The sequence below is a fragment of the Apis mellifera genome, linkage group LG7, assembly GCF_003254395.2.
Source record: "Apis mellifera strain DH4 linkage group LG7, Amel_HAv3.1, whole genome shotgun sequence".
Classification (NCBI taxonomy): Eukaryota; Metazoa; Arthropoda; class Insecta; order Hymenoptera; family Apidae; genus Apis; species Apis mellifera.
This window is the reverse complement of record NC_037644.1, coordinates 12,471,033-12,495,711: the sequence shown is the minus strand read 5'-3', so window position 1 is coordinate 12,495,711 and position 24,679 is coordinate 12,471,033. Positions and strand designations below refer to the sequence as shown.

The 24,679-nt window shown below is 27.3% G+C and overlaps 4 protein-coding genes across 7 annotated transcripts; 3 read left to right on the top strand and 1 right to left on the bottom strand.

Moving 5' to 3' along the window:
* Positions 1 to 151: 151 nt before the first annotated feature.
* On the top strand, positions 152 to 1,920 carry LOC102653798. The gene has a single exon (XM_006568294.3). It carries the CDS (start codon positions 342 to 344, stop codon positions 1,854 to 1,856), a length of 1,515 nt encoding a protein of 504 aa, XP_006568357.1. The 5' UTR covers positions 152 to 341; the 3' UTR covers positions 1,857 to 1,920.
* Positions 1,921 to 2,138: 218 nt separating this feature from the next.
* LOC724893 (zinc finger and BTB domain-containing protein 44) lies at positions 2,139 to 4,915 on the top strand. 3 transcript variants are annotated; one of them, XM_016913276.2, is made up of 6 exons: positions 2,139 to 2,258; positions 2,931 to 3,138; positions 3,207 to 3,383; positions 3,444 to 3,909; positions 4,280 to 4,339; positions 4,474 to 4,915. In XM_016913276.2, the coding sequence occupies exons 2-6, from the start codon at positions 2,956 to 2,958 to the stop codon at positions 4,860 to 4,862; spliced, it is 1,275 nt and encodes a 424-aa protein (XP_016768765.1). In that variant the 5' UTR covers positions 2,139 to 2,258; positions 2,931 to 2,955; the 3' UTR covers positions 4,863 to 4,915. The 3 variants fall into 3 exon arrangements, with proteins under 3 accessions (XP_016768765.1, XP_026297534.1, XP_026297535.1); XM_026441749.1 differs by lacking the exon at positions 2,139 to 2,258 and adding an exon at positions 2,361 to 2,595; XM_026441750.1 differs by lacking the exon at positions 2,139 to 2,258 and having other exon boundaries at positions 3,011 to 3,138; positions 3,244 to 3,383.
* Positions 4,916 to 5,651: 736 nt separating this feature from the next.
* On the top strand, positions 5,652 to 12,029 carry LOC100576497. Of its 2 annotated transcripts, none has more exons than XM_006568296.2 (7): positions 5,652 to 6,252; positions 7,405 to 7,517; positions 7,620 to 7,838; positions 9,432 to 9,850; positions 9,950 to 10,655; positions 11,168 to 11,393; positions 11,773 to 12,029. In XM_006568296.2, the coding sequence occupies exons 1-7, from the start codon at positions 6,141 to 6,143 to the stop codon at positions 11,976 to 11,978; spliced, it is 2,001 nt and encodes a 666-aa protein (XP_006568359.2). In that variant the 5' UTR covers positions 5,652 to 6,140; the 3' UTR covers positions 11,979 to 12,029. The 2 variants fall into 2 exon arrangements, with proteins under 2 accessions (XP_006568359.2, XP_003251223.2); XM_003251175.4 differs by having other exon boundaries at positions 5,656 to 6,252; positions 11,168 to 11,402.
* Positions 12,030 to 14,146: 2,117 nt separating this feature from the next.
* Positions 14,147 to 24,643, bottom strand: LOC410067. Its single transcript, XM_393553.7, has 7 exons — positions 24,369 to 24,643; positions 16,310 to 18,215; positions 15,854 to 16,017; positions 15,607 to 15,769; positions 15,261 to 15,524; positions 14,786 to 15,007; positions 14,147 to 14,718 (listed from the first exon to the last, which is right to left on the bottom strand). The coding sequence occupies exons 2-7, from the start codon at positions 18,023 to 18,025 to the stop codon at positions 14,266 to 14,268; spliced, it is 2,982 nt and encodes a 993-aa protein (XP_393553.4). The 5' UTR covers positions 18,026 to 18,215; positions 24,369 to 24,643; the 3' UTR covers positions 14,147 to 14,265.
* Between the last annotated feature and the right edge of the window lie 36 nt (positions 24,644 to 24,679).

Sequence of the window (24,679 nt, the reverse complement as noted above, 5' to 3'; positions counted from 1 at the left end):
TTGAATTTCAATATTTGAAATTAAACGAAATGTGTATGTTGTTTAAAATGAATGATTTTATAAAAAGGAAAATGAAGGTCTTAATTTCTATAATACATATCTATGAATATTATATATACATATATGTAAATATATAGTGGAAAATTGTTTTATAAGTATCACGCGTATCTTATTTTTTATGCAGAATAAACTGTATAAAATTTATAAAGAAAAATAGTCAAAATAAAATAGTCGAATGTAAAAGTTTACAAATTCAGTTTGCTTAAAACTATTTCTAACCAAATTTTTGTTTATATAGTAAAAATAAATTTTTTACAGTATTAATATAACATTACTTAACAATGATTACTGATATGAAATTAAAAGATAAAATGGATCATATACAACGAATGTGTAAAGATTTGTCGCGCGATCAAAATAAACTACTTAATAATATAATTTATATAACAAAAAATGCATTACCACATCAATTGATTATTTATGATCCAAATAATATTATTGTATGTATTATTCAGCTTTATTTTTATTATTATGATATATTGCTTCGAACTGATAATATATTCATATATAAACGAAGAAAAAGATATCGACATGCCAGAGAATGTTATAATAATTTATTGAAAATATATATTCCTAAAAGGTCTAGAGAAACTCTTGAAATTATACTTGATACAATTTGTGAAAATAAACTTTGGGAGTTTGAAACCTTTTGTTTTGATCTTATATGTGATTTATTGAAATATGGTCTTAGTGGATCCATAATGTTTCATGCTATATGGGATAAAATTGAAGGTCCAGATATGAATATAGAAGATTCAAAAAGAATCATGAGAATATTATATGAATTATTAAATGTTTATGAATGGCCAAATACTCATGATACAATAATAGTTATTGAAAGGATTTTAAATCTTTTTTATATTTCTATAACTACTACAGAATCAACAATTAATTTTATACCATATGCAACACTTAAGAAAAGTTTAGAAGTTTGTATTATTAATATGGTAAAACATATATATAATTATCATCTTCTCATCATAATTCATCACATGTGTTCATGGGTTGTTGAAACAGAAATGACTGATGAATTTATATTACAATTTGGTAGTACACTTGAATATATAGCCTTCATACATAATGTAACATTATACGAAAAAACTTTAACTCCAAAGATATTTCCATTATTAATGGAAATGATAGCATCAACAAGTAAGATAAGCAGCTTATTAGGTAATCGAGTTATTCAACATTTGCTTGATAGAAAAGAAAATAAAGCAAATTTTGATACACCTAAGATATTTTTTGAAGATGCTAACTTTGACATAAAAATGGAACGATATTATAAAGAAGATAAACTATTTTGTAAATATCATAGAGAAATTTTACATGACAGTTTTCTAAAAGGTATTTTAAATCATTGTTCATCACGTATGAATTTAGAATCAATATATTGTACAATATGTCTGATTGCTGTAGAAGTTCCATGTGGATTTACAGCAGCAGCTGTAGTTTGTCTTTTAATGAATTTGCAAGATATAACTTTAAAAGGACAAAATAAACGTCATGTTGAAATATCGTATCATATACATGCAACAGTGATAGCAATTATGTCTCTTTTATGTTGGATTCATAAAGCTGATGTATTTTACGAATATGTAAATAAAATAATGTTGGAAAGGGCACAATGGGCTCCACATTTAAATCCTCCTATTCAATCTCAATATAATTTTGCTGCACATCATATTCTTTGGAACAAACCAGATTTATTTTTTGTAGATTGGGAAGCTCGCTATGGTTTATGGAAATGTTTTCGTTTACGTGAAACTGATGAACAAGAAATTGATGCAGATTAAAATAACTTTATAAAAAATTATATGATTCAAATTAATTTTAAAGAATTTAAACTTCTAATGTCAAAATTTTATATGATATCATGAACGTTAAAAAATAATTTGAATTACGAGTATAACAAATGTTTATCTTGATATTTTTTATTTTCAATTTATAATTTATAAGTAAATTTGAAAACATTTTATAATAAACCTACATCATACAATTACGCATATAAGCAATTAACATCAAAATGGCTGTTTTGATATTATACATATATATATAAATATATATATGCTATATATACATATATATGTATATATAACTCATAGTATTACGTATTAAACAAAGGCAAGAAAAATTAATAGTGTATAGTATTTTATTAAATATTTATCATAATTTGCACTTTTCAAATGTATAACAATGTTAGTATATAATTAAAATTTATTTATAATTAAAAAGCGCGGTAATTTATCCGAAATTATTAATTTTTCTATATCCATTTCACATCATTTTGAATATTTTTGAATCGTAAAACAATTATTTTATAAATTATAAACTGTAATTAAACATGAACTATTTGGAAATCAATGAAATGTTTCTTTGTAATTCCTAAGAAACTCTAACGAAATATTGACAATGAAATCGAACAAACATTTTTAAGCGCAAATTATATTGTAATTATTAATATCATATTGTTTACATAACGAATTTTAGTTGTGGATTATTTTCGTCAAATCATCAAATTGCGTATCAATAAAGGTTAACTTTTTAAACAAATTAAAATGTTTATTTTTTTGTTTATTATCAATGTGTTTTTTAATGATGACAATATTTTTTTTATTTTTGAAAAGAATAATTTTAGTCATTTATATGAAAGTTTTAATTAATAATTTGAAATATAGATATAAATATATAGATAGAAATGTATATATAAATAAATTTTCTTAATTCAAATAATATTATTTAAAATATAAAATAAAATTAAAAAAAATTTGCAAGAATTATATAAATAAATATATTTATATAAAATAAAAAGCAAAGTGTATTTATGATTCGTATTCATTTATGATTTGTTGTGAATATTTATTTTTCAGTTAAGCAAACAATTTTAAAGAAATAATGTCTGGAGAACAGTTTTCTTTAGTTTGGAATAGTTTTCCTAGAAATTTGTCCTCTGGATTATATACTTTATTAACTGATGAGCAGTTAGTTGATGTAACATTAGCTGCAGAAGGTCAAATATTACGTGCACATAAATTAATATTGTCAGTTTGTAGTCCATATTTTAGAGAATTGTTCAAGGTATATTTTAATTTATTTAATGTAATTTATATTTGTTTTATGATAAAAAGATATTTATAATAATATAGGGAAATTCTTGTAAACATCCAATTGTGATTTTAAAAGATGTCAATTATCGTGATCTGTCAGCAATGCTTCACTTCATGTATCAAGGAGAAGTAAATATTAAACAAGAAGATATTGCTAGCTTCTTAAAAGTAGCAGAAAGTTTACAAATAAAAGGATTAACTACAGGAACAGAAGAGGTATATTCAATCACATAATAAATTAATTGTGCAATAAAATAATTTATTTTTAATTTGTAGAAATTTGAAGAAAATTTGACAAAGAATGCAGAAAACTTAGATCAAATATTGAATATAGAAAACAGCAGTATTAATTTTGTTAATTCAAATGCAAATGCTTTGATTTCAAAAGAAGAGAAACCTGTGCAGAAAAATCAACAATGCCAAAAACAACATGTTCTATCAAAAGATGAATTACACAATGATGAACTGTCATTAGAGAATAAAAATGTTAATGATAAATGTTACCAACAATATTCTATTTCTAATTCAACTTATAATATTCAAAATTCTCATATGGAACAAAATAACAGTTCAACAAATTTAGAAGATGAACCATTGGATTGTACAGCTGACGTAACTCATATAGAATCAACAAAGCATGAACCATTGGATTATACACTTGATATAGATACAGAAACAGGATATAAAACATGTTTGCCTAATGAATCACTTTATAAATCTGATGAAAATTTTGAGACAAAAGGTAATTATTTATATAATATATTATTAATGTAATCATTTAGAAGAAACAAGAAACTATGAATTAATAGATTGATGATAATAAAAACAATTATTTGGAGCAAAAAAATTATTTGATTTTGTTAAATGAATAAATACTCCAAAATAAAATAATTAAAATTAATTAAAAAATTACAGCTTTTATTGAAAAACAAAAGATTTGATATACTTAATTTTCAATTAATTAATTTTCAATAATTGTACAAAATTTTTTTACATATAAATTAATTATATGTTTATTTACTGAATGTTTCAAATCTAAATTTGTTGTAATTCAATTATTTAATTACTCATAATATGGCAAATATTGATATAAGAAATATTATATTTTGTAGATTATGTACCAGATATGCAATTAGTTCCCTACAATCAGAATGCCCAAACTCAACCATTTAGTAAGTCTTTATATTTCATCTATCTTATCAATTCAATAATATATTAATTTTATAATTTTTACATATTTTCAAAATACCTTTAAAAATTATTAAATAATTATCAATAATATATATTTTATTTATTTATTTAATAGGTTTAAGTAACGTAAGTGGTTTTGAAAATGAATTTACATATGAAACTGGTTGTCATAATAAAGGTAGACGTACTGTTAAAGGTATTTCCAACAATAGTTTACCATTAGAAACAACTTTGCGTGTTGTATCTGAATTGGGACCAACTTTACGTATGGAAAGAGGCAAAGTTATTCGAATGTATTCATGTCCATGGTGTCTTCGTCATTTTACACGTAAAGAAAATTTAAAACTACATGTTCGATATATTCATGGTCCACTTGAAAGTCTAACATGTAGACTATGTGGTAATAAATATAAGAATAGTAACAGTTTACGTGTACATTCATATCTTTATCATAATGCTAAACGGGACAAACCTAATAAGCCATTACTTGATGGTGGAGAATGAAAAAAAAAAAAAGAACTGATATTAAAATTTGCACAAAATTTCTGCATAATATATGCAATATTGTTATAATTTCATTTTTAAGAAAATTGACTGCATGTGCTGATTAACAAAAAAATTTATAAAAATCTAATTATTTAATATTTTTTATTTTGTTTTTATTATGATTGTTAAACTATTTAAAGACTTCATAAATTTGGAGGAACAATATTCTCTAAATTAATTAGAAAGATTTAGATTGTAGAAATAATTACATATTTTATATAAAATATCATATAAAAAAATTTAATTTAAAAAATCGATTGTAAACATATATGTATATTAATATATCATTTTGTGAATACATTTTTTATAAAATAAAAGATTAATATTTGTATATTTTTTTCCTAAAGTATATATATCAAAAAATACTATAAAAAAAAATATATATCAAAAAATCAAAATATACATATAGAATATCAAAATATCAAAATATAAAGAATATCAAAAGAACAGTATAAATTTATTTGGAAAATATATTCGATTTAAATATGAATTTCTTTTCAAATATTTATTAATCAATTTATAATCGTATATCAATTATTTTTGAACAAGACAATTATTTTATAAGAAAAGATAAAAAAATTATATGAAAAAAATTCCAATTCGATTCCAAAATCAAATAAATTAAAATCATTAATCATTCATTTTTTATCAAATTAATGAATAATTAACTATTCTATCAATTTATATTCAAAATATAAAATTATCATTAGTTTATTATAAAGGATTTCTTAATTTCTTTTTTCCACAAGATGCCTATTCATATTATCCATTAAAATTTATTATTTCTTAATGAACGAATTCTTAACGTGATTTTATATAATTCCCTAACCTGGATCAAAAACCGAAAGATTCATCGATTATCTCGAAATCGATTATCTTCATCATTGCCTATAATAAACATACCCATTAAATTGAATTCGATCTTACAGACTTCGATATTCGATCATCATATTGCAAATCTCAGAGGATTGAGGGGAAATAACGAGACTAAAGAACAGTAGCTTCGCAATATCATTGGACTACTGTCTTTTGCAACGAGGTCAAAGGCCACGTCTTCGGAACATAATCATCTATAGACAGCATAGTCAGTAACACTGTGTCGATTCTCGTACATGCGACCATTATTTGTACGATTACGATTAGTAAAACTCGCCAGTTTTTGAGCATCGTTGATCCACTTCCGGTTCTAGATTCACCGTTGAAAAAAAAAGGGTGCAAATATTAATCACAGATATCATGGTCGCGATCAACTTCGTGGATATTCTCGGTATTTCGTTGCTGTTGCACTTTAGTTTCAGCCTACTACTGTTGATCATTTTGGTTCCACTTCTGTTACTCGTTTATCCGGGTAATTATCCATGATAACCATTCCATCGGTTGTTGTTGACAGTTATAGTTTGGAGGCATGACTCGAATTAACTTCAGAGACCAGATTTCGATTTGATGTAATTTAAAAAAAAAAAAAATTCAAAATAATTTAGTAACTTCTGGGTCAATATATTTTAGTTTAATTATTTTTTTTATTTTTTAATTAATAATTGAATTTCATATGGCTTAATAATTAATTTATATAGCTGAGATATTAATTTTTTTAACTTAACCATTTTTATAACATTGAAATAATGATATTTTAAAAAAGTTAAAAAAATTCAATTTTTAAATAAATACTTAAAACATTTATTTGCCATTTTTTTTTTTACGATAATCTAGAAATAAATAGAAACGAAAGTATTGGAAATCAAAAATTTTTTTTGAAAAATTTATAAATAAATCTTTTATTTCATCTCATTATATATATAGATATCATTAAAAATAAGATATTAATAATAATTATCACGAATAATATTTTTTAATTATTTATATTTTATTAGTTTTTATTCTTTTTTTTATTAAGTTAAATATTATTTCTTATAAAAATTTGTTTGCATTTATCATCCTATTTTGAAAGATGTCATTTAGATAAATAAATCATAAATGTTTCGTAGAAAATATTAATGAGGAAATTAAAATTTTGTTATAAATATAAATATTAATGATGTTTTATTTATGAGAGTGATTCATAATAAGTAGAAAACTCGATGTTGTATAGTTTATTAATGTTATTAATAAACTTAATCACATTTCGTTGCTGATATGTATTTCCTTGAAATTATATATTTTACTGAAATTATTTATAATATGCAATAATACATTATTATGTTTTTTTCGACAAATATTCGATTAATTATTATTATATATTGCAGATACATAAAAAATTTGTAATAATGAAGATAGAAAATTATTCGTATAATATCAAAAGATTTTTGTTAGACGTTTTTCGGTTAGACATCATATATCTGTTTAATGAAATATTTCAAAATTTCAGTTATAAAATAATTATGATAGACAATTTGTTTAATATTACATCAAGTACCATATATAAATTAATAGTTCTCAATATTTTGTATCATTTAATTTAATTTTATTAGAAATCCATATATATATATTTTTTCATTTCAAGTATTAACATGGTCAAGAAAAAGTTGGATACGTTTTGTAAAATGGAAATATCCAAATGTTGTCGTCGTGGAAGACAACAACATTTGTACAATTCTGGATAAATTTCGAAATCATGTAGGTGCAATACGAATATAAGATCAATTTAATTCCACTTTTTATTATACTTCAATATTGTCAGTTTAGTTTTAAATGTATATTCTTTTTCTTTAAATATAGGGAATTTATACTTTATTGATTCAAGGCCGTTCAATTGCGGAAAGCATTCGTACTCATTTATTACATTTGACTTCGTCCAAAAGATTTCTTCGTGCAGGTTTATCTACGCGATGGGGTCTTTATGTATGGAAGGATCTTGATTATTTTTCCGTGGACAATCATTTGTTAAATTCACCGTGTTTGTACAGAGGTCGATCTATTACAGAATCTAACATTCAGGTCGGTTTTCAAATTCTAATTCTTCATTCTTCTATCAATTTGTATTTTATTTTATGCTATATTTGATATTTTTTTTTTTATACAATTTTTATTTTTCATTTAGTACAAGATTTTCTGCATATTGTACGCTTTATTATGAATTACATTTTTTTCTATTTCTATATTTTAAATTAAATTTTTAATTATTTTTTAGATTTTTTATCAAATTTGACTTTGAACATAGGTTATAATGAAAGTTTTTTCAAATTTCTAATTCTTTATCATAAAATAGATAAGAATTTTTTTTTACAATTTTACGATTAGGAGAATCTAAAATAGAATAGATAAAAAAGGTATATGAAAATGACAGATGAAAATTTTGTAAAATTTGATGTATTTACTTGTTTTATATTTGCTTTCTTAATGTCACATTTATTAAAAGAAATTAGATTTCTTTATTCACTTCTTTAAATTTAATTACGAATATAAATTGAATTTTGACATTTGAATATAAAAGTTTAAAAATATAAAATATATATAAGATATAATAAAAGAACAAAATTGAAATAGAAATATACATTTGAACGTTAGAACTTTATTACTAGCATAGGATGCAAAGAGCTCTATGTATACATATTAAAGAGATAGAAAGAAAATACTAAACTTTTGAATTTGGATCCGAAAACTAAAACTTTAGAATAAATTTCTCATATAATTTTAATAGATTATTTTATTTAAATAAATTTTTTTATTTAAATTTTAATAGAAAATTCTTTTTAATTAATTATTTATTACCGACTAATTTATCAAATTGGATTGATATTTTTGATATGCAAAATAGTTTTTCACTAATTTCATATTATTATGAAATTTATTTCTAAATATGAATGTATATATCTAAAAGTGTTTTTTTACATTCATATATAATTTTTATTCATAATTTTATTATTTATAATAATAATAAATTAATTATTTATTACTCAAATGAAACAGAAATTTGTAATTAAAATAATTAAAATAATCGCTAATAAATAATTAATAAAAAAGAATTATATTAAAATTGATACGAGAAACTTGTTCGAAATTTCTAACTTTGAGACATAAGTCTAAAAATGCATAAATTTTATAATAAAAAATTAATAATTAATTGATTTTCTTTGTAACTTTACCAAAATATCTTCTCTATCTTTATCACACTATCACTTTCCTTGAATGTACGCTCGTTTTGAACATTCTGTTATGCTAATAGCAAATCGAAGTTTTCAGTGTTCAAACGCGAGATCGCGCTGATTCCGAAATTTTTTGATAGTTCTCTAACTTATCGTCAAATATCGTCAATTATTGTCAATAGATCAAGAAATAAAAGTACGGCTAAGTTTTATAATATTTAGAAATATTTATTTAAGAGAGTGTTATAAAGAAATCTGTTCTAAAGTGAAAAATTTGCAAAAGTGTTGAAAGTAATTAGGAAAGAAGTTTTAGAAGCAAAAAAAAAGAAATATAAGGATATAAAAATAATATGTGTACATATTAAAAATTACATGGATTAAAGTTCATTTTAACAAACAAACAGTTAACAGTAATATATTTAGTATTTAGATTTATGTATTTTAGGATTACGTGAGCGATCTCACATCGAAATTTTTTCCACCGGAACAACCACCATGGCAAGTGCACGTAATAAACTGTTTCTCTCGTGGCGAAGAGTACCAAATCTGTTTAGTGAGAGTCCATCATTTACTTCTGCGACAAGAACACTTAGTCTTAGCCGATTTTCTTCCATTAAGATATTGTTCCGATATTTGGGAATGCGAGAAAGTGAATTCTCCTTTTACAAATCTTTATTCTGAACCATCGGCACTTCCGAAACTTTATCAGAAACTCACGGAGAGTTTCAGTAATTATTGGAACGAATTTTTATATAATAACGATCCAAACGAGAGACCGGAAATTTTAAAGAAACAAATTGGTATTCTGCAATGTTGTAAAATTAGTGTGATAGTTTTATTTTCTTCGATGAAAGAGATAACAAGGTAATTAAATAAAAAGATAATTTCGCATAATTTCGCGTAACCTAAAAAATTATCAAATTTCTAAAATTCTTTATCAATATTTTTCTTTTTTCATTGAAGGCAATACGAAAAAAGAGAGGGTATCAAGTTTCTTGATATTTTTTCCATATTTCAACGAGAAGCTAAGAAACGAAATATCGGGCAGATCGTGTTCTTATATGCTTTATTAAAATCTTTGAATCCTTTTAAATTTTTGTCTAATATTATTTTATGGTGTTGGTACTTAACAATCATATTTACATTAAAAACACCTATTCTCTTTGCTCGAGAATTACGAGCTTTAAAATCGCCTTACAAACATTATTATCCAGATACTTTAATTTCCACGTTGTGGTATTATGTTCCTCTAATATATCGTGCCACTATAGAAGTGTTATCCATTATGTGGATCGCGATAAAGGCACCAAAAACTATCTTCGAGGAATTGTTTTTGAAATATGCACATGTGAGTCGACTTCAAACTATATCTTCTTGTGGACGAAAAGTGGTTGCATGGTCGGAGGAGGTCGAACTCGATATTCTTCGAAAAATTTCCATTATGACAGGTGCGTCAGAAGCTGAAATTTTATTGGCCGCAACCGTAGATGCTCTCAAAAAATATTTCCGTCATTCTGGTGTTAGAATACCGGATGATGTATTCGCCACTGGAAAGTTTGTCAGACAAAGAGCGATATTTGTTCAAAATCACGAAACCAGAGGTATTTTATGCCTTGCACTTCCCACGAAGACTCCTTTGTTCGAGGATGATTTGGTTGAAATTTTGCAGGTTTGTGTTAGAGAATTTAATTTAATAGTGTTATAGTAAAAATCGATTTATAATAACTCTTTATTATATTTTAATAAATTATATTTATATTATTATAATTATAGTTATTATTATAATAATATAGTTATATTATTATATCAATTTCTTCGTCTAAGTATCAAAAAAGAATAAAATTAACGTAAAATTTACAGGATGGAAATAAACTATGTAGGGACAATACGCCCACACGTTTGACACAATTTTTTCGATTTAGCAATTTATTATGCTCGTTATCTCGAACAATAAAACCAACGGCAGTATTCTCTTTAAGACACATTCTGCATTTCATTATTCATATTTTAAAATTTCTTTTATTATATTTTCATTTTTATTTCATTTTTATCTGTTTTAATATTTTTATTTTCCTCTGAGAAACATCGATAGAAAAAAAAATTATAAATTCATATTATCATTCGTAATAATATATCATAAATAAATTAAATATATATTTATTTTAAAAGTACTTATTTTAGGTTATTCAAAAGAATGTGCGTGAGGCAAGATCAAAGCAAAGCGCGTTGTATGCAATTACGGCGGCAGAAGAGTCCTGCGGATTAATTTCTTCTTGTTTACCTTCCTTATTACTTAAAGTGATGCTTAATCATTTAACGAGAAGATATTGTCTTTCTTTAACACACATCGATGGAGATCTCATTGTGGAAGGCGTCGACGCGGTGATGTATTGGAGACCACCTCAAGGCAATTGTAGTAAATGTTTTATTAAAAATTTTTCATCTACAAAAATGATAAAAAAATCAAGAAATTTTGAATCGATTTAAGAAGAAAAAAATTATGAAGGATTTATATATAATTAGAAGAAATTTAGAAAATTCTTTATTTCTAATATACTATCTTAAATGTTTTTGATAAAACCATAAATATTTAATAATTTTAATCGTTTAAGTAATTGCTTAAATATTTTTTATCACTTAATACATTCTTGATAAAAATCATTATTAACTTACATGATATGGAACACGTTAATTGTTATTGAAAAATTTGATTTATAAATATTCTCAATATGTATCCTCTTTTATTTTTAGTGTTCATTAAAATTCATACAACTCATTTTTTTCAGATATGTCGATAACTCTACACAAATATGGAAGTGGTGTACGATTGGGTGTAATGGGCGATGCGTTAATTGGTCCCGAGCATGCAATCATCACAAGAACTTTTCCAAAAAGTGTGGAGAATCTCGCTAATATAGTTGGTGTTCCTAGAATTCCGAGCAGAAGTCCAATCCAGAATTTAGTTAATCCAAGCACTTCACCGGGATATTAAAAATGTATCAAGACTGTATAAAATAAATAAGGTTCTAATTTCTAATCGATATTTGAATTGTTTTTTTTTTATCGCGTTTTAGCACATTTTTAAAGTCAGGAATTTAAAGAAAATTCTCAGATTCTTAAAAAAGAAAAATTGTTTTCATTATATAAATAATTAAAATTTCTTTCATTTTTTTCATAATTAGAAAAGTTTTTCCTTTCACAAGTATCATAAAGTGTTACAAATAATATTGATTCAGATATTGCACGATATTATGTTAATGATAATTCAATTTTAGTTCATTATCTCATCTCTTTTATATTTTCTTATTTATGCTTGTTTACATTATAAAATTTTTTTCTTACAATTTTATATTAAAATTAATTAATTTCGCATATCTTATATGTGTGATATATTATCTGTAGTAATATGGATAATTTTACAGGTCACGTGTTTGTCTCTTGAAAATATAAATTCTTCTAAAAGATCGAATAAAATTTTAAATTTGAAAAAAAAACTGGATATTAAGTTGTACAATAATATATAGAATTCTTTATATTTAATCATATTGAATAATATTTATAATAATGATATCCATATATATTTATAAAAAAATTTTTTAAGAAAATGATAACAAAAAATGAAAAAAAATGTTGTTACATTTTTATAAATTTATGATGCAATATTATTTTATCTCCGTCCTTTTTGATATTCATTTTTTTGATACATTAAATAATTATATAAAAATAATGTTTTTTGAAAATATAATATATATATTATAATAAATATAAATATGTATACTCGCATCTAATTTGTACGTTTACTTTTATTGTACAATTTATATTTTATAATAATTCATAATATATATAAAAGAATGTTAAGAAAGATATATTTTTTATTTCTCTATATATAAATATATATAAACAAAAATTCTAAAAAAATATTCTTAAATTAAAAAAATATATTTAAATTACTTACCAACATTTTATATTCTTTCCCTTTTCTTTTCTCATTTAAAAATATTATTGATAATTATTATAGATATATTTTTTTAATCATTATCACGATTATATTTTATTACTATTATTAAAATAATTATATAAAAAAACTATTATCAATAAGTAATATTATCAATAATAAAAAAAAAAGCTTAGAACAATTAAGTAAAATTACAATCATTACATTAAATATTTTTATCCTCTATTATGAAATTCACGAAAGAAATATTTTTTTGAAAGTTGTAAAAATGTTTTTAAAAATTGAATAAGTTCATCGAATTTATTTTATTATTTTTTATAATGTATAACATGATAACATTGCACTTCAAAAAATTTTGTTAATATAATTAAGCGCCATATCTACAATTATATAATTAACTAGAATACACTAATTCCAAAATTTGACTAATTTTTTCCTGACAATGATTATAATCACAGTTGGGACGTTACGTTACAACGATGCGAAAAATAATCATGCATCGTTTTAATTAGCATGGCAGACTTGATTTCTCAACTTTTTATCTATATTGGACGTTATAAGGCAAAAATTTAGAAATGTAAGAAGTATATCAATTTCTGACTATATTCGCAATTTTTCTCTATCATTAATATCTTCCAGAGTATATGAATTTAGTTTTATTATATTTTTGTTTAGAAGTATTCGAAATATTTAATTATCAAATAATATATTTTCACATTATATATTTCCATTAATATATTATGTATAGAAATCTTGTAAATGTATTTATCAAAGCAAGATTTAATCACAATTATCTTTTTTTTCAAATCTTTTTGTTTCTTTTCTTTTTTTAAAAAAAGAAATTTATAAATTATTTAAGTAAAAATTTGTATTTTAATAAAACTAAATAAGATGTATATATAGCTTTGTACTGTTATATAAGAATAAATAACAATCAATGATCATAATTTTGACAAAAATGTAATTATTTAATTAGATATTTTATTTCCTCGCTGTTTATTGTTTCCTGTTTTCTTTTTATTTATTTGTAAATGCATTTCATTAAAATTTAAGTTTCATTCTATAAGTACATGTTATTACGGATATATAAATACCATCATTATCATTATATATAAAATATAACTATCATAGTTATCTAATAGAAATGAAAAAATCTGATAATAAGATAATAATCAGATTAAAGAAAAATAAATAACAACAAATAATACTTTCTTTTTTCATTTTTCCCTATTCAATTTTCAACAATAGAAATAACAATAAATGATTGATCGTTTACTTTTGCTGGAGGTAATAGTGGTTCGTTGAAACTTAATTAGTAATAAATTCAAGCTAAACTGTCTCTTTCACGTTCCATTTCGATTGGACCTTTGCCCCAAATTTTTCTATTTTTGGTGTACGGAATAAGCCCCACCAACAATCCAGAAACGACAATCCAACTACCCGCCATGTAAAAGGATAAATCCCACGAATTCGTTATATCAAATAACCAACCAGCCAATGGCGGACCAAGAAGATTCCCTATACCCTGACATAATAGGCTAAGGCCATAGGCAGTAGTGAATCTCTCCAGAGGTATCAATTGTACCAATATAACAGGAGTAAAACTAAAACTACTCGCGAAGAAGAGGCCAAACGCTGCCGAGGTAATCATCAACAAATTGTAGTAAGGAGTAAATGTTGACATTAAAAATGTTGCCACACCACAAGCAACTAGACACCAAGTGTAAGTTTTGCTCACATTCATCCAAGGTTGATCTCCCGCCCATCCAAGACCAATCTGAGAATATATTAAAAATAAGATTAGATATGTATTGGAAAGAATCGATAAGTAAAATCAATAGTACCATTCCAATTGTGTTAGTGATGCCGATAATACTGAGAAGATTCGCAGCATCGGACTCGGTGTAACTGTTTCTGGTAAGATGTTCGGCAAGATAAAAGTAAGGCACGATAAACCAAGTGAACAGCAAAATCGTTGACAGTGAGAGGAATAAAAAATGCAATTCCAGGAACATTGAAAAATCCATCATACTTTTTAGTAAATCTATTAATTCGCTGTACCATTTCTGAAAATAAGAAATTAGAATAGAGACTCGATCGGTAAATGAATGATGAATGATAAGATATAAAGAAGTGAAAAAGAAGTCTAGAATAAGTCTAAAATAAAGAAGGATTGAACAGAAGTCGAAGAAAAAGAAAATTCAAGAATAAAAAGGTACATAGCAAAAAATAGAGAAAGGAAAAAAAAATCTAAATAAAATTAAAATAGATTGTGAGCTTAATTATCATTATGATATAAAGTTTTTATTTTTATTTTACCTCCTCGTTTTCTTTGGCCAATGTAGTCATACTATTTCTATAAATATCGGGACAACTGCTAGCCCTTAATCGGTATTTGTGTAAATTAAGAGCAGCGCCACGGTACATAACCGAATTTCTATGGACTCTGATATCTTTGAAATAGTGAGTGTTGGTATTAAATTGTTTTTTTAACCATGGAAGCGAGTCCGTTTTAATAAGTCCACAGTTTAATTCTACTATGTGTTGTCTAGATACAGATTTTAATTTTCGTCCCTCGCTTATCTAAAAAGTGTAATAATACTTAGAAAAGATACGAATAATTTTCTTTCTTACGCAGCAGATAAATTAAAATTAATTTACTAACGTGTTCAAGTTCTTTAATTAAAAGAGGATTAGCTTCTTCCGATTCTTTTTTATATATTTTTTTACCTATATGATTTTTTATAGTGTTGCACGCAGATCCAGAGTAAACATTATTTATTACATGCGAATTGTCATGTTTTGATTCATCACGTGCTTGCTTGATTCTTTCGAAAAACGAATATAACGTTAAATCTCTCGTCATTGATAATTTATCATAAGAATAATCTATAGTAGATAAAATTTAAAACCTCATAGACATTGTGACAATACTCTTGTTGCCAACTTCTGAATTGGAATCTTGTAACATTTTATCCGAATAACTTCTACAGGATAGAAGATTAGGATAGTTCTCCAAAATGACCTTGCATAATCTCGGATTACTGGAAAGCGACTCTAATACTTCCACGGGCACCTACAATCCTCAAAAATGCATACTTTAGATGATGATATTTCCCACATCTTTTCTTCGATCAATTTTTTTTTAATTCTTTTTTACAAAGCATTCGTCAAACTTATTCATATAAAATATATCACTGTAAGTATTAACACGTATTCAAGATCAATTTTAATTAACATACGTATGATAAAATAATATCTATTTTTTTCAGTATTCCCTCATATGTTTGATGAAATATTAAAAAGAAAAAAAAAGAAAAAGATATAATCCTTCAAAGAAACAAATTTATTCCAGGTCAGTTTCTCACCTTCTCATTATGTCTGACAAAAGTAGGCAAATTAACCACGCTTCTGAATCTAATATCTCCATCGACCGACTGCGGATCCTCCGTGGTTGTGCTGAGAATTTGCAACAGATATTCCGGCGTGTGTCCGCTCTTCAACATCTTCCTCAGCTCCTCGATCCCAGGAAACTCGTCCACGGGGCTGATGCTCGCTCTATCGCACTCGGACTTGGTGATCGATTTTCTAGGCGTTGCACCGTTCTGCTTCTCCTGTTCCAAGATCCACCACTCGGGATCGCGCATCACCGTCCCGCAAACGATCATGTTGAAGAAGGTGCCCGCCAGGAGCAGGCAGGTGCCTCTCCATCCGTACTCCTCGATGAAGTACGTGGTCATGGGCGCGTACACGAACGTGCCGATTCCCGTTCCGCACGCGCTCAACCCTACAGCTAGGGTCCGCTTTTTCTCGAACCAATACGCGATGCTCACGACCGCAGTGACGTAGCACAGGCCCAGACCGAGACCCGCGATCACTCCAAACGTCAAATACATTACCTCAATCGTGGTGCTGAAACAGCTCAGTATGAACCCGAATCCCGAGATCAGACCGCCGACGATGGTCATGCTCCTGCACCCGTAACGATCGACCAACGCAGACATGATCGGCCCGGACAAAAGTGGCACGGCCATGAACAGAGATCCTATCCAAGCTGTTTTCAACTTGGACGCGCCGAACTCTTGCAAGAATTCGATGTACAGGAGGCCGAAACTGAAGGAGACCCCGTCCGCTATCATGGATATGATCAAGGAAGCCAACACGACCGCCCAACCCCATCCGCCATCCGGCACTTTCGACTTCCTCTTCCCGTCCTTGGCCGTGCTCGTCGACTCGTCCACGAGATCGCTGTCCGAGTCGATGGAGTCCCTCGTAGCCTCGTCGTCCTCCTTGTAGCCAGGATTCGGCGTGATTATCGGCCTCGCCTCAGGGGACCGTCTCGGATTATCCCTCGATCCCTCGATCCTTCTTTTGAACCCGTCGTCGCTTCTGTTGATCGGGCTACGCCCGATCGTGAGATTCGACGAGATCAGGTAATTTGCGTCGAGGGGAGGAGGCGTGGGTGGTATCCTGTCCTCGGTGCAATCCGTTCCAGGGCTCAACAGATCGATCTTGTCGTCTATGTCCTCGTCGGCCAAGCTCAGCTCCTTGCTCCTCCCGATTTCCGGGGACGTGGTCAGGAACGTGTCCTTGTCGGGCGACAACGATTCCACGCTCCTGTCGATGGTGCGTGCAGGGGTGGATTGAAGAAGCCTCTCGTCCGCCAAGCTGCTCAGATCCTCCGTGTTCCCGGAGGAATCTTGGCATATCTCTGAACATTTCGTGGACGAAGCGACGCTCTGCGAGCGAGACAGATCGTCGATCGTGTCCAGGGATTCGGGGTCAGGGGTGCTGCACGGTGTGCTCGGGAAAACGGTCGGGCTACCGTTCTGCCAGCCGACTATGGGCGCCTTCTTCGGCCCCCGATAATTCGAGTTCGTTTGATCCCTTTGGAACGCGTTCGATCGATGATAATCCGCCCTCGATCCGTCCCTCCTTCCGACCACGTTCGCCGAGCTGTTGCTGCGGATATCGTTGTTGTTGTTCCCTGTTGTCCAACCGTAGACAGGTTTGTAGGGGCGCTGAGTGATGGGTTGGTCGGGTAGGTTGGTTCTGCATAAGAAATTCTCGTTACGATCGGTCATTTTTCTTCTTCTAAATGTACGTGTTGGCCGGGTGGATCCAACGACGGGGCCACCCCTTCAACCCTTGGATCTCGCTCGGGAAGGATCGTCCACGCCTCTCAGCTACCATAAGGACTTCGCAGCCTCCGAGCTTGGACGAGTCACTAAACGTCCTTCCCCTCAGCATGCACGTACCTTCTTCTTTCTTCTCCTGTGGAGAAACAATTTTTTCGCTAATATAAGAAGGATTATGCTTTTTACAAGTATAATTCAATGTTTATATTTGGATATCTCAGAGGTTCTTAAGAGTTCTTTTCAGGATGACTTTTATTTATTTTTTTTTCACGCAGCGTAATGCGATTCTGAAAATTTACTTGGATGGATATCCAGTTTAAGGTTTCTTAAAGTTTACGACTTTGAAGAAGACCTTTTTATACGATGCGCGTTTTGCAGTTTTCAACTTTTTATGGATGTCTTTAACCGTTCTTAAAATTTACGATCTTGAAGGTACTTTTTTTTTAATATGAATTACGTGCGAACTCCAGTTTTCAACTATACGTTCGCGTATTATTAATTTTTTTAAAAAAATTTGGAACTAATTAATTGTTATCCCTATCATTTATTTTCTATCGTTTATAATAAAAAAAAAAAAATAATTGTGAGAGAAAGAAAATTCCATTTCGTCGTATAATGAAAATTGAAGAAAAAAAAAAATAATTCACGGTAAATAATTTCTGACTTGTCTTATAAATAATAAATTGTCATATAAATACGATGTAGTAAATGTAGTACATTTTTTTCTTTCACGCGTATACAAGATGAGTATGCATTTAAGGTGTAAAATTATAAAATATAAAATCGAGATACTTGTTCGTTGGAATGTGTTAAAAAAAAAAAAGAAAAAAAGGTAAGAAATCAAAATGAGAAAATAGAGAATTATAATAAAAGCGGAGCAAAAAAAAAGAAAAAGAAAAAGTGAAGTAATTAGCAACAACGAGGAAAAAAAAAAAGAAAAAAACTGTTTACTCACCATTGAGGTAATGCAAGATGATATACAGGCGTGCATGCGTATTTAGGTGCAGGAATGTGCATACGACACTGAACGGTGTGAGCAAATAAAAAGAAATCGATAGAAAAAGAGAGGGAGTGTATATTTGCGATCAACCATTAAGTGATTAAGTTAACTAATCGTATATGCTAAAACAAGCAAAGCGTATACAAGTCAATTAGAAGAATAGAAGAAAAGCTGAGAATGGAGAAACATATTAATCAGTTATGAAAACAAGAGGAGAAACTTCCTGAAACAAGATAAGAATAATTACAAAAGTTATGAAATATATTCTTCTTTGTACAATTAATACATCATTGGTTGAATATCTCTTGATCGACTCAACAGGCAAAAAAATTAATGAACATAAATATATTTATTATTAAATTAAAAAGTAAATAAGTTTCCTTTAGACGAGGCGAAATGAAGATACGAAGCAGAAACAATTCTATTTCTGCCATATCGTCGTCGCATTTTATCTCCGTCTTGCTTCATCTAAAGCAAACTTTTGTTTTAATCTTTCTCAAGAAAGAAAGAAAAAAAAAAATTTCAAGAAGTGTGTCACGAATATATAAACATCCTTTCACACGCATAATTACACAAATATATATTAATGTCATCTCTTACGTAATATTTGTTAATTGAATTGAAAACATTGTGCATAATATTTTAAAAAAGATGGGTATCATTGATTGATACCTCCAAAGAAAAATAATTAAAAATTTTCAACATTTCTTCCAACAATTTTCTCCCTACCTTTATTATACAAATAATTAAACATTCTTCCTCTATACATGTATCTTCACTTCTGTAAATATACTTTGCTATTATGCTTTCCACTTATTCCGTATTTTAAAATGCGTTCTCCTTCAAAAAAGAAATTGTTTGTGCTTTGTGATCGAAAGCTTTCTCTCTTATATCTCGTTTCATCAAAGAAACGAGATGGAGCGATGGCGCAAAGGGATTAGAAGCAATCTGTTTGGCCACTTCTCTTTCCCTCAAAACTTCTCTAAGAGAAGTACAATAATCGGAAAAGAAATAAGTAAAAATAATTTTGATTCAATCCAACATGAGAAATGTATCTTGATTCAAACGGTATGGTAAGAGCATTATATCCTAAACGTTTTATTAATTATCGTTCATAAAAATAAGATCGACTTTTGCGCTACAGTAACATGCATATGCTACATGTATCCCCGATAAAAGCTCGGCGATGAATCATCTGTTAAGCAGTCTTTGACAGGCTTCGATCTAATGTAATTCATTTATCTTTGTATTTCTTTTTTCTTTTTCTACGAATCTACGATCCATTTCCACGAAATCTTCTCTCTGAGACTAAATATAATTTATTCGAAAAAGGAATCGGGAAAGAAGTTGGAAAAGAACTAGTTTTCTGCCAGAAAGCTAAACTCGCAACATATCTACAATGGACGCGATCCAACAATAGCATGCAGTTTCGTCAACTATTGATCCGGAAGAATAAAATACGTTCGTGGAACAAATTTTGAAATATTTATTTCTTCTCTGTATTTATTTATTTATTATTTTTAGAATTTACAAAATAAATTCTTTCTTTTTATATATATCCCTATATATATCCCTATATATATCCCTATATACATTATATATATCCCTATATATATGCGTTACGATCCAATAACATTTTTATTATTTTTCCAGTTTGGCAAACTGTTATTCCAAGAAAATAATGTCACTAGGTTAGTAAGTGGATTACCAGTTTCTTATAAAGGAGAAGTAAACCGAAGCACGTGATTTATAGGTTTACGAGGAAATCGATGGGAGTTCAATCGATACGGTTCTCGGGTTATTTTAGGAACATTTATCCTCTTCATTCTTTTCACCATAGAGTGCTTTCGATTAGAATAGAGACCTTGAATTCTATTGCAAACATAGATGACAAATTGAACGAATTTCTTTCTCTCTCTTTTTTTCTCGTTTAATCTTATAATTAAATATATATTTGACTATATTATTATCGATACATCTTAATTCAATTATTGCAGTTGATATCAACGTTATTTCAATATTAATATCGAAATTTCAGAATATCGTATTTGCTTTATCTCTAGAAATTCTTTGCTTTTCACTTACCAATTATAAATGACCTATCTACGTATCTCGTTTAATCTATTTCGTGCTACGTATTGCGTGGAAACGGTGCAAAGACCAGAAACAAAGTAGATGACACAGATCGGATCATTGTAATCTTTTAAGCAATTTCATTCGAGTTGTTTCATTCAACAAATAGCGACGATAAATACTTATTTAGAGAGATAAAAAAAATTGTCAAGAATAAAATTTATCGAGAAAGAAAAAATAAAAAAAAAATTTTTTCTCAAAATAAACACAAAAGGAAATTAATAATGAAAATATGAAAATTTTATTTTTATTAAATTATACAACTTTATTTATTTATTCAATGCTTCTACAGTTCTTCTCAAGATATCGCAAGATATTTTCATTCAAAGAGCCGTCGATCGATTGTTCTTTTGACTTCACGTGAACCTTCACCTACAAGGTGTGGCCAGAACTTTAAGGTTATCTTATCAGGAAAGGAAATTCAGAACGGATATTATTAACCTGCACGCGACGAATCCTTAATCGCCACTGTATTTATCATTCACACAATTGCCATTTGTTGGATTGTTTTATCAAATTTTTAAAAGTAGGATAAATTAATTTTATATTTTCTTTTCGAATGATTCTTCATTTTTTAAGAAGACACAAATGATACCACTATTTCGAATATAAAATGAATCATCGATTAAAAAATTAAAAATAGAACAGTATTCTGAATAGTTTAATACTTTTTTCCGGCACAAGGAAAAGCACGAAAAAAATCTATGAAAAATTCATAAATTACGAGATTCTAGTTTGTACATGTATTAAGGAGATTAGGTCACTAGTGCTTATTCTTTTTGGCTAGTTCACAGGAATATGAGTACAGGATGATTCAGGAATGCCTAAGGCTAGTGATCGAGGGGAGTCACCATGACGACCGACATGGTCGATTCCAACGTCTCTCGTCCACCAGAAGAAAATAAACAAGCGAGATCCAAGGATATTTTTTCAAATATCATCGATGATCGATCGAAGAGAAATTCAAATAATTAAATAAAATAGATAACTATGTAAGATTCTGTGATCTTTCCATTACTCAATTTACCTAACTTGAGATTTCATATTTCTATGTTTACCTTTTTTCTCTATGACACCTATGCTCGCTAAAAATTTCATTTCGATCGACCACGTGTATCATTCTCAAGTTCGGCCAAGATTTTGCATCGTTATCATTCATTTTTTCGATTAATAACGTAACGTAATGTTTTTTCAAAAATTTATAATTTTTTTTACACCGATAAAATCGATTTATTCACCTGACAACGATATGATTATAAATTGTTGAACGAGTAAATTCTAACCTGCAATATTATCATTGCAAAAAATATCGTAATGTTAATATTTGTGCTATTAATCTCTTATTATCATGCTTGTGTAGCATACATTCGGTACAAGTATAGATTGTTGTTGGATAAATATTTCAATCCTTTAAGTTAAACGTTTTATATAATATGAAACATGTTTGAACATTATATGTCATCGGCTGATTACAGTGATTCTGATATATGTTAAATTGAATGTTCGATTTCTTAAAAAAATAGAAATATAAAAATAATTTTCAATATTATTTACATTGATGAAAAAGAAGTTTTTACTAAGATGTAGAGATTATTTCTCAAATTTCTCGAAAAAAAAAAAAATTAAAAATTTGAAATAATGAAATCTTATCAAGACCATTAATTATTTAAGGAAGTCATTTTTGAACATGTAAATTATTATCGTTCCAATTAATTATCTTGAATGCACCGATGTTGAAAGCATCTAATTGTGAACGTACTTGCTTATCGTGCATAACATGTGAATATTAATATTCGTTATTACCAATATGTTACTTCTGCAGCACAATTTTAAAATAGAAGATCAAGTTATTAAAAAACGGTTATGTAACTGTATCATCTCATTAAATCTTCACTTTTTCACGATTATATACGATTTTTATTTAAAATATTTTAAATATTTATATAAAATAAAAAACTACTTAAAAAAAAATAAATTTATTTTTGATAAAATAATAATAATAATATATGAAATTAAAATTTCTTCATCAATTGTTCATCATAACAATATTAATGTCAAAGTGTGTCTGTATAAATTATATAAATTTTCATGACATAACCTGTTCGCATAATAATCCTATAATACAATGTTAATCCTTCTATATAAGTATAATATGTACACACAATGTGTTCAAATGCAATGCAAAATATTATTTTTCATAGAACGCGTGAATATTTGGTGTTTATAATCGATATTGTAATATATCAGATGCAACACGACATTCTACTTCGTATAAGAAAAATGTAGGTTAAAGAAATAAAATATTAATAAAAATAGAGAGATTCGAATAATAAATAAAATAAAAAAATATAAAAGTAAAAGTTTGTCATCTTTTTTATTAAAATATTTTTATGATAGAAAAATTATTTTCTTATTAAGAAAAAACTAAAAAAAAAAAAAATAAAGAACTATGATTCTATTGATAACGCAGAGATTAAATTTTGATTACTCAATTTCGATTACTCAAAAACCTATTGATTAAATTTGTTAAAAAAAATTTTAATGTTTTTATTGCAAATATAATATATACATAAATAAATATATGTGATAATAAGTAGATAAACAATAATAAAGTAAATTAGATGTAATTAAAGTGTAAATATTAAATATTTTAATTATTAAAAGTTATTTAAATGTGTATTAAAATTGACATAATATTTGTCATTTTATCGAAAAATAAAAATTACACGAATATTTGTATTATAGTTAAAATTTATTAAATATATACACATGAATATACGATAGATAAAGCACGTGTTAAGTAAAACAAAAAGAAATAAAAATCTTAAAAAATTATCTGTTCTTTTTTTCCCAAAATTATAAATTTTGTAAAACATATAGGATATAATTTTTTTTCCCCTTATATTATTGCAAAAACCACATTACATTTTGAGAAACTAAATTAAATGAAATCAATTGAATGAGTTAAAATTTTGAATTTTATACAACAAAAAAAAGAAATATGAAAAAAATACACATTGATAAAATTTCATAAAATTCAGTGAAACTACATTGTTTCTATTTTATGCATTTACTATTTTTATGTTAATAATGAATCAATGAATTCAATAACAGAAATTCATACGGTGTACGGAAATTTTCCGATTGTCAACTTACCCACGAGGAGTGTTCTTGGTATTTTGCTGTGTTTTGCGCTTCTCACGAGAATGGATCCTTGAAAAATCGTCGATTCGCTAAAAGATTAATTCGTCAAGAATCTACTCGTGTAATCCCTTTCGATCGATATATTTCAATATATTTCCTCAGTTGTCACAAAAACGTGAATTTTATCTTTTATTACATGCGTATAACCACTTCGATTGAACGCGCCCTGAGTACTGAAACAGAATTGAGCGCTACTACTGTGTGTGTTGTATCATTGAAACGATTCTAAAAGAGGGCGCATGTCATTTCTTTAACTATTTATA